Source organism: Cyprinodon variegatus, unplaced genomic scaffold (assembly GCF_000732505.1).
Source record: "Cyprinodon variegatus isolate N-32 unplaced genomic scaffold, C_variegatus-1.0 Scaffold213, whole genome shotgun sequence".
In the NCBI taxonomy this organism is placed as follows: Eukaryota; Metazoa; Chordata; class Actinopteri; order Cyprinodontiformes; family Cyprinodontidae; genus Cyprinodon; species Cyprinodon variegatus.
In genome coordinates this window covers 331,529-347,340 of record NW_015150666.1, presented here as the reverse complement: position 1 = coordinate 347,340, position 15,812 = coordinate 331,529, and the positions used below count along the sequence as shown (strand labels likewise).

General features: G+C 39.7%; 1 protein-coding gene across 4 annotated transcripts in view; it reads right to left on the bottom strand.

Annotated features, from left to right (window-relative positions):
* Positions 1-9,146: 9,146 nt before the first annotated feature.
* kmt2a (lysine (K)-specific methyltransferase 2A) overlaps positions 9,147-15,812 on the bottom strand; it is a 45,638-nt gene continuing 38,972 nt past the window's right edge. For all 4 annotated transcript variants that reach the window (XM_015380418.1, XM_015380420.1, XM_015380421.1 and 1 more), the window contains exons 33-34: positions 14,049-14,178; positions 9,147-13,970 (exon numbers count right to left, since the gene is read on the bottom strand). In XM_015380418.1, coding sequence (XP_015235904.1) covers positions 13,695-13,970; positions 14,049-14,178 — 406 coding nt within the window. In that variant the 3' untranslated portion in view covers positions 9,147-13,694. The remainder of the gene's footprint in view (positions 13,971-14,048; positions 14,179-15,812) is intronic.

The window sequence follows — 15,812 nt, the reverse complement described above, 5'->3', positions numbered from 1 at the left end:
AATGAAGCTGGAGATTCACTTTCACAGAGCCACACAGAACATGGAGGATTTTATTCAGCTGTGGGGTTCAAACAACACTACAGTTATAATCTTCTTTCTGTACGTGGCAAAGATTTGGAAATTAAATGGAAGCGGGGTCCTTCAGCAATAATAAAATGTAATATTTTGATAAGGCTGGAACAATGGATGTCTACTCATCTGCTAACGTGTATGATGTAATGATGTGATGATGTGGCAGACTGGAGATGTATAAAATGCCTTTTTTTTGTTAATTGGGGCCACTTCCTGAGAGGGGAGCCCAGAGGTGAGCAACTGACATTCTGTAAACTTTAAGCAATATCTCTGATCTGAGTAAGATTACAATTTCTATCAGCATCTGTTGTCATGTCTCCTGGTTATTTTATACATATAAGTTATGAAGTGTTATTTAAAGAGTTTGGCCTGAGTGATCTCCTCTCAGGGAAAAGAACCGGAGAGATAGAGCGTCAAAGTGCATACACAGAGCCTATTTTTAACACTGACATTGACTTCTCTGCTGCGCCTCTTACTCTTCATGATGCTGATCAGAAAACTGAATTTTGCAGTTTTTGTCTTTTATTATAAATTATTCAAAACCAAGTGTCCAACGTCCCATTTGTGTTAATTTTGCTCATAAAATCCTCTCCTAAATCAGGATACTTTGTGGTTGTAGCTGTAACAGAATAGAAAATATGGTGCAACACTGAATACTACCCAACTGTAAAACAAAATGTAGAAAAGAAAACATGGTTAGTAGGAAGGGAAGGGTTAGGGAGGGATTAGGAGCTAAAGAGGGGAGGGTGATAAACAGAGGAATTGTTGAGACGTTGCATAATGAAGATGGGGAAAAGCATTCAGATCTTGACCACAGAGAATTCACAGGGCTGTGGTCAAAACAGATTTTTCCCACAATGCTCTGCTGCAGATGTTCTCAGTGTTTCATAAAAAACAAAGACAGTTCTATGAGAGAAAAAGCGAGAGAGAGAGAGAGAGAGAGAGAAGAGGAGAGTATGAGACATACACACACTTTCCTCTTTGCTAGGCAATTTGTTTGGAATAGACGGTATCTCCCAAACTAAAATCCTTATCCTAGTCTTGCAGGACTTGGACTGCAATCCTCTTTTCCCCATGTAATCCTTCAGAGGTGGCGTGAAGTTGATAAAGAATGAGTCTATAATATCTTTCTGGGGATGAAGCTGTACTTTTGACTGGTTTTCAGTTCACGGGCCAATAAAAACATTTTTTTTTGCTCTTATCATCCAGCCCCAACTCCAAAAGAAAGCAGAGTGATGCCAAATCTGGAGGCGCTGTGAAGCATAAGATGAAAGGATATTGAGCTAAAGAACAGGAGGGAGTCATCAGTTTGGCATATTTGTTTATTTAAGCATTGATTTTTTTTTTTCCATTGATGAACTGAACAGTTTCTTTAACCACGGTCGGATTTACTGGTGATGCAATACACTATGGATGTTTTAAAAAACTTAATTTCTTCATCCTTGTCAAGAATTCAAATGTCCTTGTAAGCGTTTAAAGCTGTAATTTTTAACAGCTCTTAAAGCTTTCTAAAGTTCTGCTTTGGGCTTTTGATGGTTTTCTCTTTTTCCTTTCTGTCCCGCTATTGTTCACATGTATGTGCTAATAACTAAGAAACATGAATACAGTGAGCAAAAACTACATGTTCGGTCTAAATGTATTCAAAGTAAATAAACGTTTAATAATTATTTTTGAGTACCCGACATGAGAAATTCCTCCTGGCACACCTTTACTCTAAACTATGCTTTTAATTACCTAATGACTTATTTAAATAATTACAATGATAATCAACAATGATAATCTCTGAGTTAATATGAATCACCAAACTGGTTTCTAGTTTGAAGGATGAGCCTTTAAATCAGGAAGGTCAAACTTAAGTCCTCAGGACCGCTATCCTGCAACTTTTAGATATATTCCTGCCCCAACACATTTTAATCAAATATAATAAGAATCCTGCAAAGGGCCTAATTTTTTAATTCAGGTGTATTTAAAGCAGACATGACACCGGCCCTCAGGGACTGGATACCAACATCTCTGCTTTAGATGCTTTTTAAACTGGTATTGTAGCCTACTGGACGGGAAATAAAAGTTTCATATATTAAGGAATAGGAACAACAATGTTTTACTTCAGTCCACTCTTGAAAATATGTGTAACATAAATGCCCTACTTTCTGATGTCATATTGTTAAGGCTTTCAAACTGTGTGTTCAAAAATAAATGTAATGATTCAGAACAGATGGACCCAATATTATGGCATGACAGACAGTGGGATAGCTTAAAAGGCATTTATTTAGGCAACAACAGGCTGCGGGTCTGCAGCAGCAGTGGCTAGGGCGTCCGAGGCAAGTAACTCTGGGAAACACAGGTTAGTGACAGTGAAAACCTGATAGAAGATGATCTGAATGCATGAGTCACTAACCTGTTTTAGAGTTCAGACTGTGCCCAGTGAATAAGGTTAATACCAGCCGGCCAGCTGACAAGACCCAGCGCTTGATGCACAGAGTTCCAGACACCAAAGCCTTGAAGGACATAGAACTGACAGGAGATCAGAATTGAGCAGATGGCGAAGGAAGGCAGGATAATTCAGAGGGCGAAGTCAAGAGGCAGATCCAGGTTTAGTCTACAGTCGAATCCAATAGAATTCAAAGACAGGTCAGGCAAGCATTTCAGATCAGGGGCAGGCAGGCTCAAAGGTCCAAAGACAGAAATGGGTCAGGATCAGGCAAACAGAACACTATTAGTAACGCTGGAAAATTCTCAACACCAAAGGCTCAAGAATAATCTGGCACTAATGACCAGGTCCAAGCACAATAATAGAGGCAGGAGCAGGTGGATCATATGAGCAGTGATGAAAAATAGGGCAGAGTTAGATAGGTGAATGAAATGAGCAATTAAGCCAGCCATCAGAGCTAAGATCATGACAATAAATTCATCCATTTAATCAGTTTAGGCATGTTTTGCTAACCTTAACCTTCATCCCATTTAATAAACTATCCTAAATCCTCAGTCTCCTTAGTCTATGCATTAGGAAGCTGCTCCTATTATAATAATGGATCTTCATTGGAGAAGACTATGCTTTTGGTTTGGTTAGGCTCGTCACTCATTTCCATGTTGCCAAAATTTTATATTTGATTTGTTGCATGTTAACCAGAGTTAAACTGGCTATCAGGTGTAAGTGGCAATGCCTGGAGGGCAGACACACAATTTTGGCTGTCGTAATGTAATAATGTAATTCAAAGATTTTTTTTAGGATATCTTAATAAAGCATTTAAGAATAAATGTAATCAGCCACAATGGTATATGAGGCAGAAAACATGTCCTTTCTTACCTCCTGCCCTTACTATCAGCTGAGCTGATCAATTTAGTTACAAACAACAGCAATTGGAGAGATTTCTCCGCATTTTCTCTTTGCGTCTCTGGAAATGCATGATAAACTGTGATGAGAAAGAGGACAAAAGAAACGCAGAGAAAAAAGGCTCAAAAGCCTTTAAAACGGACGCAACACAAAATGATAATATTTGCTTAACCTCAGTGCAACAGCTGGATTCAGAGGAGGAGGAGGAGAGAAACATGACCCAGCAATGATAGACTGAGGAACAAGGAACTAGGTACTGATGTACAGTAACAAAACATTTAATTTTATAACACTTGTAATATCAGAATGTAGCACTGTGGGAATTTTATAACAAAAGATAGACACAGAAGGTTGGACCCAGAATTCACGCAGATAGACTTAAGTGATTTAATAAGTATTTGACTGCTAAGAAAGTCCGTAGTTCAGCAGCAAGGGCTAAATGGCTGGAACCTCTCTAGAGGGAAAAACACTGGTTATTGACCACGCAACCCTGATGGATGACGATAATGTGAGTCACTAAACTGGTTACAAAGTTCAGTCCGAGCCCAGAGGAAGGAGTGGTATTCATCCGGATGATTTTCCACAGCGCACGGCATACGCCGCCCAAAGACTTCCAGCAGCCAGAGCCAGGAGGGCTGCAGAGCCAGCTGATGAGGAAGGGCAGGAAGGAGAAGCCAAAACCGGTGTCGATGAGATAGCAGAAGTCCAGGCCAGAAGATCAGAGATCCAAAGAGGTACCGTAGGGAAATCAAAGCCATGGTCAGGAGACAGATCCAAGGTCGTAGCAGGCAGAACTGAGAAGGACTCCGAAGACGGGTCAGGCAAACAGATCGGGACTGGGGCAGCAGGCACAGCGGTCTGAGAGCAGAAAGTAGTCAGGATCAGGTTAAGAGAATAAACAAACTGGGTATGCTACAGAACTCTCACCCACAGCTCAAATAATCTGGCACTGATGGCTGTGACCAAATAGTTTAAGTAGAAGCTGGAAGAGGTGGTTCAGATGACAGGTAAAGAAAACTGGGTGGAGCTAGGCAGGTGGATGGAATAAACCAATAAAATCATCAGTGCCAAGATGAACGTTTCATGTACAGAGCTGATGTGTTGTGTATGTTGGGGGCATTTATTTGCTTTGTAGATTTTATATCCAACTTAGTTATTTTATGTAGATATAAAGCTATTTATTTTATAATATAATGATGTAGTGTTAGTAATACATTGGTAAAATTTATTTTGTTTCCTTATGTATTAATTACATTGATTTAACATCACATAACTTTTTTAAAAATAGGTATTTTACTTTTCAGGACATTTTTATTCCACTTATCAATATAATGATTTAATTAAAGACATTGTTTCAGTAATCCTTTGAAGTGTTGCTACTCTACCTACTCCAAATCATTTTACTAAACGAAGAATCGACTTTCCAGAAATGAACCACAGAAAAAAAAAATACCTTTATAATAAAGTGAAAACTATTGTTTGAGCACAAGTTTTGTTGTGTTAATGTTTTCCTTCAAAGATCCACTGGATATGCAGTAACAAATAAAAAAAATCTGCTCTTAATAAGACTTCATACATTTTTATTTTAAAAACTGATTTATAAATGTATTTATTCTACTTTAACCTATTATTGTATTTTTTTGTCTTTTAAATACCAACATTTTAAACAGGTTTCTATATTTGTCTTTTTGACTACATCATTTTTCAAATAAGAGATATGTTGAACCACTCACCAAATAAGTAGCCATTTTACCAAAATGTACTTTTCCATTTACTCATTTCTTTTGCAAAATTTGATTTATATGAAAAAACACATCATAATCTATAGATTCGCAGTCATCCAGGTTATTGTGAATTTTTATTTTAATTTTTTTAATTAATCATGTTAGTTTAATAATTAATTTTTATTTTCTCTGATTATTTGTGTTGCCTTTATGCCACCCAATTTTATTTTTTCTCATATAAATATCCCATTGAATTGTGGTGCTACTGAAATGTGATATATAAATGAACTTGCCTTGCCTATTGAAGGTGCTTTACCTCTCATCCAAAAGGCTTCTAATAGTTCTGAATATGCTGGAAGAAGCTGATAAGTTTTAGTCAAAGTCGTCAGAGTAACTGATAATAGAGTATTTATGCTACTATTAGCCACAGCATTTTATTTAAAACATTTTCTGTAAGATTATGTGGCAACTTGGAAGAACTGAGCCAGAGGATCTATGTTGGAGAGTCTGAGCAGTGGAACTCATCAGCCCTGGGTGATTAACTTTGCCTTATCTCTCAGCCTCCTCTTGTGTCTCTAAGTTATCGCTTATTTGTTTGATTCATTCCTTTTTTTATCACCCGAAGATTGAATTTTCCCTGTTGTCCCTCTCTGTATGATTCTGCATGTTGTTTAAGAAATTAAATCAGAATGTGCCAAACCCACATATTTTTGTAGAATTGATAACTTCAAAAGTGTTTTTATAGATTTGCCTAAAAAGTCCGCCCTAACCCCTCAATCGCTGCATAGAGCGGGGACTATATAGTGGACTTTATAGTGAACTCAGTTAACTGGCCAGTCAGACAGATAAAAACTACTTTTTGCTCCCTGTTGGTCACGTGACTCCACTAGACATTCAGATAAAATCCTCCTATAAAATGGACCAACACCCATATTGTGCTCTACTAGTTAGGGAGGACTTTCATACAAAGACATCAGACATTTGCAGTTGATTCTGAAGTCTTTACACTTTACACACTCTATAAACCACTGAATGGATCAGAACCTCCATACATAACAGATTCCTCCAACTTGGACGAGACCCAGGAGGATAAACTAGAATCACTGTAGGGATTATATGCATCTCTGCTTGCCTATAATCCTCTTGGGATCCCCCAGAATGAGCTGGATAGTGTAAATGTAAATGAACTTGTATGGTGACTGAGTTATTTTGCCAGAGGTATCCTTTAAATTGGGAAAATCCTTTAGGAACTGAGGACACACCTTCCAGCCTCTTAATAAAACACTTATGCTGTAACATATGCAAGCAGTAAGGAAAAGGACCTCATGAAACACATGGATCTGCTCAATGTTTCAACAGAAAGTGTGGTTTCCTGGGAATGTTGTGGGCTGGCAGCTCCATCACACATCAGCACAAAGTCCTTTGAATTCCCGTCACCAGGCTGCATTCAGGAGCCTTATTAGCAAGCCCCTGCTGAGGGCCTGAACTGCAACGCAAGTTAGGACATGGATTTAATTAGAACCACCAGCCTCAGCACTTTTTAGACTCCAGACACTTTCTGGAAGACTCAGAGGATGTGCAGCTAATTTTAGCAAAAGAGATAGTTTAAGCTGCATTTAGTGGGTGTTTAGGAAATGGGGCCTAAACTTTTTCCTCGATTTTTAAGAGCGTGTAAAAACTATTTTCTAGATTGTTGGGGAAATCTTGGACCGTTTTCAGGACTTTTTGAAACTGTATAAGAACACCGTTCTTTACTACTTGTTTCTTAAGTTTTTCTTTATAACTATAGGAACTTTGTTTTTTCATCCATCCATTTTCTGACACACTTAACCCCAAGTGGGGTCACGAGGGATGCTGGTGCCCATCTCCAGCTGGGCGAGAGGCGGGGTACACCCTGGACAGGTCGCCAGTCCTTCGCAGGGCAAGACAGAGAGAAACAGGACAAACAACCATTCACACAGACCTAAGGAGAACTTAGAGAAGCTAATTAACCTAACCGTCATGTTTTTGGACTGTGGGAGGAAGCTGGAGTGCATGGAGAACATGCAAACCCCCATGCAGAAACCCCGGGCTGGGAATCGAATCCACAACCTTCTTGCTACAACGCAGCAGTGCTACCCACTTTCATACTTTATAATTATAATTTAAAATTTCAGAATATCGTAACCCAATTTCTAAACTTTTCCAGAAAGCATTGAAGCCTGGTTATCTGAACTCCAGCACTATATCCAAACAGCTTGACATTAAAATGTGCTGTTTTCCATAGCAGTTCTAATTTAGTAAATCATAAAAATAGATTGTATACTTTTCCTGAATGTATCAGACGGCATTACAACAGTTTTGCAGACTCTTTGCCTTGGAAACCTTTTAACGTTGTAGGAACCATGTTGCAGACTTATAGAGAGGACATAAAGACCAGTAGAGTTGACTTTAAAAACTGGTTTGAAAAGCTATATTGTAGATGCCCTACTCGCCAGACTTCTAAACATGCAAGCCAAGATTAATATTTTCTAGATGTATCTCTTACTTTCCAAGGTGGTGCAAAAAAATGTTTTTAAAGCTTTTTATGTTTATGTTTATGCATTTAGCAAATGCTTTTATCCAAAGCGACTTACAAAGTAGACGCAATTTTACAGGTGTCAATATAACAAGTTCTCTAGAGAAAAAAAATTCCTAGTCAGAATCAGTGGTGACAGCAAAGAGAGAGAGTGCAGAATGAGTAGTAGAGGGGTCCAGAGGTATGGGTTAGCGTTAGGATAGGAGATGCTCTTTGAAGAGGCGGATCTTTAGGAGTTTCCTAAAGATAGATGGGGACGCTGCTGTTCTTGTAGCTCTTAGTAGGTCATTCCACCATCTTGGAACAACACAAGAAAGCAGTCTGGATTGTTTTAAGCATGGTGTAGACACTGCTAGACAATCCATTGCTGACCTAGTTGTGACATGAGCCTTTAAAGTAGACGGGAGTCGTACCCTTAAGCACTTTGTAGGATAATATCAAGGACTTGAATTTAACGCGGACAGCCAGGGGTAACAAGTGAAGCTCAGTGAACAGAGGGTTGACGTGAAACTTTTTGGGATGATTTATGGCCAGTAGCACCGCCCCGTTCTGGATCAACAGTTTTATCGTACAGGCTAGGAGACCAGTCAGGAGGGTGTTACAATAGTCAAGGCAGGACATAACAATAGACTGCACCAGGAGCTGTGTAGCATGTTAAATTAGGTATGGCCAGATATTTATGTTTAGTAGTGTGATGGAGGTAACAATTATCTTTAAAGGTCAGCTGGTCATCAATCATGACCAAGCAAAAAACTTGGGTGTCTTTTTAAGACTTTAAAGGCCTTTTAAAGACTACTAAGGGTGAGTTTTCCTAGTTTTCAGTGCTGTAGGAACAGTGTGGTCAAATAAAAACAAAGGAAACTGTTCCAGACTTTAAAAGACTGTGTAAATGTCGTTTTTCATCTTTTATGTAACATTGAATCTCGGTTCTCTACTTTTAAAACTGTAAACGCATATTTCCCTGAACTCTTAATAGCCTAAAAACTGTGGTGACTCAACAGCAAAACCCTGATATCTGGATGATTAGAAACATCGTAGAACCTTGCTTTGGTCACTTTACAGGCCTACTTGTGAAGAACAAGTGCAAATAAATTATTTTTTTAAGACCTCACAGAAAGTCAATTGTCCAGATTAAAAACCTCAAGTTATACGGTAAAAAACTATTTAGCATATTTTTCAGTTTACTTGCCGTAGAAATGAGTGACCCAAAGGAAAGACGCGGACAAAGAAAGAGTAAAGGCGACATGTTTATTATTTAAACTATCACTTAAATAAAAAAAGTGCATAGAAAATAAACATGATTAGAAACTTTTTTTACATTATGTACAACTTTGTTACCTAATTATACATTCAACCAAGTAGTTTGTGGTTTATTTTTCACGGTGGTGGTTTTCCTTCACTTCACTTATGTGTAGAACACTGTTAAATGGGAGAACAAATGAATGCTGTAAGAAGACCCTTTTTTTTGTCATTTCTTTTTTAAATTACAAAAAGCAGGAAGATGTTGGTATAAGACAAAGGTATATTCAAGGCATAAGCAAACTGGCCCATTCATGATCCCTCTTTGTCCACATCCTACTGTAACCCCCATCCTGCCTTTTTCTTAACACTACATCCCATCTTAAGCCGTCTATACACAACAAAATTACAAATACAGGTTAAGTACTCATACGCCCTCTCCGAAACTGAAAGGAACGGTTCCACATGGATGCTGTGGAAAATAAATAAATTAAACTTTCTCAATGTCAGCATTTTGAGTTTTTATAAAAAAAGTACATCCAAAGTAGAACCAAAGCTTCGGAGGAGAGAAAGGAAGAGGGCCAAAGGAGACAGGAAAGCTGTTTGAGGTCAAGAATTAAAAACATAAGAAGCCATTATGGTGGTTTCTTTAAACCCATGGTCTGTCTGCACAAACCGAACTCCAAATTTTACCACATCAAGTAAGCCGTCTGAAAAATCCCTGTTAAAAAAAAAAAAATCTGAGAAGCATTAAAATAAAAAAATAAAAACATTCACTACAACAACCAGAAAAATAAACCCAAACGTCTGATCTCAAGAAGTTCACAACCACATTGACAGTTACATTTCTTATCACATGAAAAAATGTTTTATCCCAGAAAAAAATTTTTTAAAGAAACTGCAGCGCTCCTTGCTGGTGAAGGATTCGCTTACAGGCACAGCAAAACTGGTACTGGATATCAATATACAAAAAGAATGATGCACGTTAGTTTTATCTGATAGTACTGTAACACAAAACCATTATAGAGTACACTGAAACGTTGCTAATAACCGTTATAAATCCATTGTTTTGCTACTGTAACTAAGTTTGTCTGTCCATTCCATATATTTGTATAGATACAAGAACAAGAAAGTACTTTGCGTGTTTCCATATACTGTTGAGTATTTATACTATAATTACAGATGATGAAGGAGAAGGGCCACTGCTGTGGCGTGGTAAAATGTCCGAGGAGACAACAGAAGTTGATGCCTTATTGTATATATATATCCTGTTGACAGCAAAAGAACCTCGACTTATTGTTTACTGAGAACTCTGACCCTGAAAATGGAGCTTGTATGAAGAGAAAGCCCTTAGCATCAGAAACCATTTCTACCAGCAGTACTGGAGGAAGCCACCTGAGCTGAACCAGTAAGAACCACCAAATAATTCCCAGTCCTTGAGAATAAACCGCTGATGCCGTTTGAGGTCTTCAATAACAACCAAGAGACATAACTCGATTAAATAATAATGATAATAATGTTTTTGTTTTTTTTTAAAGCAGCTGACCAAGTATCAACACCATCACAGTTCTGGTGATGTGAAGGAAGAACATACATTCATTGTTGACCTTAGCAGCAGAACCCAGCGAGCCCAGAGGCGGCATCATGGGATGCAAACGCACAGGGGGGGCCTGTTGGGAAGGTGAGGGCCGCCGGTGTGGTCCCTGCCTTCACTTTTTATTTAGCAGAGAGAATCAAGTGCACTTTGCTGGAGCTTCACAATGAGAAACACCCGTCAGAGCCAGGCTCACACAAACTCTGGGTTTATGTTCTGTGCTTCTGGTTTCTGCACTTCTGTCTGGAGAAAGAACTAAAGTTCTTTTTTTATTCCAGATGTCTAAACAGTGCCCGTTAAACAGTTCAAGTGCAAACCGTCTGTGATTCGTATTCTATTTTCGATTCACCAGAACAAAAACAACAGGGCAGTTACTGCTAACGGCCTGTAGGTAGGTCATATAAGAAAGTCAGCTCGAATAGAGGAGGGCGACAAGTTGGCAAAAAAGAAAACAAAACATGGAGACTGGCTTCAGGTTTTTAAATATTCACTCTGGGACATGAAGGCTTGCGAAACATAAAAAAAAAAAAAAGATAAAATTCTTTTCTGAATGCTGGTGAGCAATGAATGCTTCTTTGTTTTTCCGTTATTGGCTCAATGGAAATGTGACGAGTGCTGCTGATAAGAGTTAAAATAAAGGCACCTCTTTATTATCGACCAAGTCTGCAGAGGGACACGGTGCTTTGCTGAAGAGTTCACTTTTTCACTTTTTGTCAACAAACAACAAACCTAATGGTATTTGACTCATATTGCAGCCAAAATGAGGAGTTAACTAAGAAAGGTTTACAAATTAAAAAAATACCTTATCAGTAAAAAGGGCCCAGCTACAAACCTACCAACACATGGCTGTCCACCTTAACAGGCCACCTTGCATAGAAAGCATTGATTTGAGACGCAGCGAGAAAGCCCATAGTGTCTCGAGAGGAGGACCCATTCAGAAGAAGGTGCTCTGATTGGATAAGATGAAAAGCCTCAATAATTCAGCTAAAACGCAACAAACACCTTGAAACATGGCAGTGTTTGCATCACACTGCTGGGATTCGTTCATCAGTAGGAACAGAGAATCTGGTGTTGATCATGTAACGTATAACGCCAACTAAAAGGCAAACCAATCAAACAGACTCTCCTCATGCAAAGCTGCTAGAGACTTGCCCCTAATGACACCAAGACTAAAAGTAAACTGTTTCCTTCGGACTTACGAACAGCATAGGAGACTGATCCGTCACAACTTGCTGTTAGGAGACAAAATGTGAAAAAGGAGTGAATCCGTTTGCAAAGCACTTTTGTTGAATTTTACAAACACGGATAGCTTATTTGTTAGTTTCCAATTAGCTGTGAGCCGGTCGGCCTCATGGCTGATCAAAGGAAAGCTTCGATAGCAGCAGCCTGCGAGGGGACCCGCCTCTCAGATCAACGTGGTGTAGAGACCATAAGGCTGGAGAGAAGAGATATAGATCCGCTGTAGATCCACAATCTAAGCTCTCTCAAGTGCATAATAATAGTTCACATGACGGCCATAACCAGTAGCTACAACTGGGACGTTAAAAAAAAAAAAAAAAGGGAACAAAGTAAAAAAACAACTAAAAACATCAGCTCTGGCCAAATGGCCTGATGAAGATAAAGAGCTACTGGTGGACTGAATTAAATGGGAACCAAACCACAGACCAGTATCAGTCTTTGGAATCAAAGAAAAACATTCAGGCTCCAAATTTTAAAACAAGCAAACAAAAAAAACAAAAACTTTGTTTAGGCAGTGGAATACAAAACATATCAGCGAAGCATTAGTGTTTGTAAACCTCTATTTCCTACAAAAATGACAGTAAAATAAATATGAATTTTTAAAAATATAAATACCATCATTAAGTGCTATTCACTAGTGAGTGCTTTTAATTTTTTTTTTTTTTTGTAAAAAAATATACATTATTTACATCGTTTTGTTTTCCCAAAAGCAAGCATGATATTTCCCTGTCTGTGGTAAAAAGACAGATAAACAACTTATAGTAATAAAACCTTTCTCCATAATTAAAGGTCACAAGAGGCCCGACAAGAGAGGGGAGGGGGGAGGAAGCTGCAGGAAACTTCAACTGAGAGGGGAGGGGGGGTTTGGTTCTCCTGCTGCTGTGATTTTGGAGGTTTAAACATGTCTGATAACAGCAGACTTGACACTTCTATCGGTTTCCTCCTGCATTATTCCAATGAATCCCCCCCCGCCCTAAAATAATGAAAACAAATACAATTTTAAGCACGTCTATTCAAGCACATCAGTAGGTTTCTCTGGTCCCTTTGGCTGTCAGTCCACCAGAATCTCTAGCTGCCTCGCTCTCTCAGGCCAGAGGCTTGTTCCAATCAAACTCAGATTCAGTTCAAACCAATCAGCTGATGCTGAATCAGAGGAAAACCTTTTACAGCAATGGTAAAAAATAAACGTTTCTCTTATGAACAGAACTCTTCTTCCCTGATGTCATGTTTTTTCCTGCGACCACTGCTCCCCCTAGTGTTTCCATTTGTACAGCTCCTATCAGGCTGTGCCTATTTACAGGGTCAAATATACACTTCACAAACTTTTACTGGGTGGGGCGGGGAGGGGGGTAGCTCTGAAGGCATCAGGGCACACTGAGACAAGGAGATATGCATCAATAACACTGAAATCAACAAAAAAACAAACAGGGTCCTAATTTTAAACTCCAATAGAAACAAAAACAAAAATCTGTTTCAAGTCCCTTCAACAAATTGCACTTTGGTGTAAAAATGGATCCAAGTTCTTTGATTTTTTTTTTTTCAAATCATTTCCTTCAAAGTTCATATTAGTAGACCATAACATGTTTTAAAAAATTAAGGATTGGCCGATGTAGAAAATAAGAATATGAAGGGGTAACTATCATCCAAATATAACAAAGGGTAATATTGCAACGTCGTATCTCTTTACTCACCTATCGAGGTGAAACTTTCAATGCCGAATATAAATTAGACAAAAGGAGGCACAATATGTTTGGATTTCTACATATGGCCCTTTCTGCACACATGGTGCGACCTGCAGCTGCTATTTCCTGCCAACGCCTGCAGCAGCAGTTGTCATTTGTAGCTTAAAACGTAAACAAGCAGGAAGCTTGGAGAAGGAGAACGTCCCGATGCTCAGCAATCCCCCACCTGTCCTTCCGACGGGGGGCGGAGCTGTCAGTTGAGGAACTTGCGGCATCTTTTGGTGCCGCAGTTGCAGGGCAGCTTATTGTTGGCGTCTTCGATAGGGAACTTGTAGTCGTACGTGAGCTCCTCCCCACAGCAGATGCGGCGAGAGGCGAAGATGACGATGTGCTTCTGGCCGTTCACAGCGATCACTCGGGAGTAGCAGTTAGGCTCGCAGGAGTGGTTGATGAAGCGGGCGGCGTTGCCATGTACCGTGGCGTCCACCACCTCGTACTCATCGATGCGAAACATGTAACAGCCTATCCCCTGATGAGAGGACACAGAGGACAGGTTTTGGGTATGCTTTATTCATCAGAAGACATGGAATGTGTTCCTGAGTCTTACCTTTCCGTCGTAGTATTTCTCACGTTTGTCGGTCAGCACGGATCGAATCACGTTTCCAGAGTATTCGATCACCATTTCTCCGGCCTCAATGGTTTTTTTGCAGAAAAGCCCACGGCCGTGAATAGGCGACCTGCAGGGGGAAATAAAACTATTGAAATTTGTGACCCGTCACGGAGTCCAGGGACACATGTGCTCAGGATAACTTTAGAGCAAAATGAGAAAAGGTTGTTTTTCCAAGTCATTAAGAAGCCTTTCCACGTTTCAGACCGCAGTATGGTTATATTTAAAAGCGTAAACTTTAAGCTTGAAATAGGCTTGTTTTCATAGATTTCCCCGTATGCAGAGGGGGCGTGTCCTTGTGTGTTTGTATTTACATAATGGGTAAGCCATCTTTTGTTTCCTGTGTTATTGCCCCCGCCCTTCAAGCGAACAGCGTGGTAAGTTGGCTGTTATTAAGGCAGCACACTGACCGGTGTATCAATATTCACTGAAGATGGACGCTGTAAAGATTGTAGGAGACAAGATGAACCGTGGGCATTACGCAGAGAATGTTCTGAAGTATTTCTTGAATACATACAACTGGATTCTTTAGCAGCCAAGATACACATTGCAAACTTCCGAGATGACATCCAGAAAAAAGACTCGTGCAACATAGAACAGAGAAAAACGTGCTCGTTCTATTTACTTCATTGGAGGCAAAAAGATCTGCAAAAATACCTTTCTCTTTCATAATCTATATGTTGTGTTTATTCTAAAAACATTTGCATTAACTATTACAGTGGGTGTGGCTTCTCTGAGATGTAAGTGAGCCTCATTACCACACCCAGCAGCAGACGGTGGTGAGAAGGGCTACATTTTACCCCATTTACGCTACTCTCTGAAAACCGATCCTTGCCAAGCTTGGATCAGTTAACCGCCCCGCGCTTGGTCCTTTGCGACCATTTACACACGACGCTAGCACAGTTTCTCTCCTCCTAGTGATGATAATGGTACTACCGCTCCCTAGAGATAAACAAGCAAATTAAAAGGGTGACACCCGTAACATTCAGGAAGTTATATTTGTGATCATTGTGATATTTTTCGTTTATGCTGAGAGTCAGGCGAAGAAGGCAGCCTTTGGTGAATTTACTTGACAGTTGACTTTTGGGAATTGGATACGACTAACGATGGCCTAATCAGGGCTTACAGAGGCAGGAAAAAATGACGGACGTTGAGGTTTATGATACTGCTAAGCATTATCATCACTGGAAATCGTGTGGTACGGTAGGGAAGCTAGTATTTTTATGAATGTCTGAAATTTCACGATTACGGAGGCTGACTGTAAGGAGATGACGCGGTCTGCTCATGCGCTCTTTGTTATCTGAGAACTTGTGGTTGAGCCAGTGCTCAACCACAGCAAGCAATACTGATGAACTAGTTCCATTTTAGAGCGGTTCGGTTGAGTCTGGCGCAGTCCGGTTCAGTTGTGCGTGCCATTTATCTCGCTTACCGTGCATAGACAATCTCCGGGCGGTTTCAAAAAGGTAGTGTAAATGGGGCTTCAGATTGAGATTTCTCTACTTGAGTCTCTTCAAAATGCCTTCTTTCAGATAGTGTGGACTCCACAAAATAATCTGATTTCCATGTCTGACATCATCGGAAAGGCTGCTCAGTGGTGCAGTGGGTAGCACTGCTGCCTTGCAGCAAGAAGGTTCTGGGTTCGATTTTCCAGCTTCCTCCCACAGTCCAAAAGCAGGACTGTTAGGTTAATTGGTTTTTCTAAAT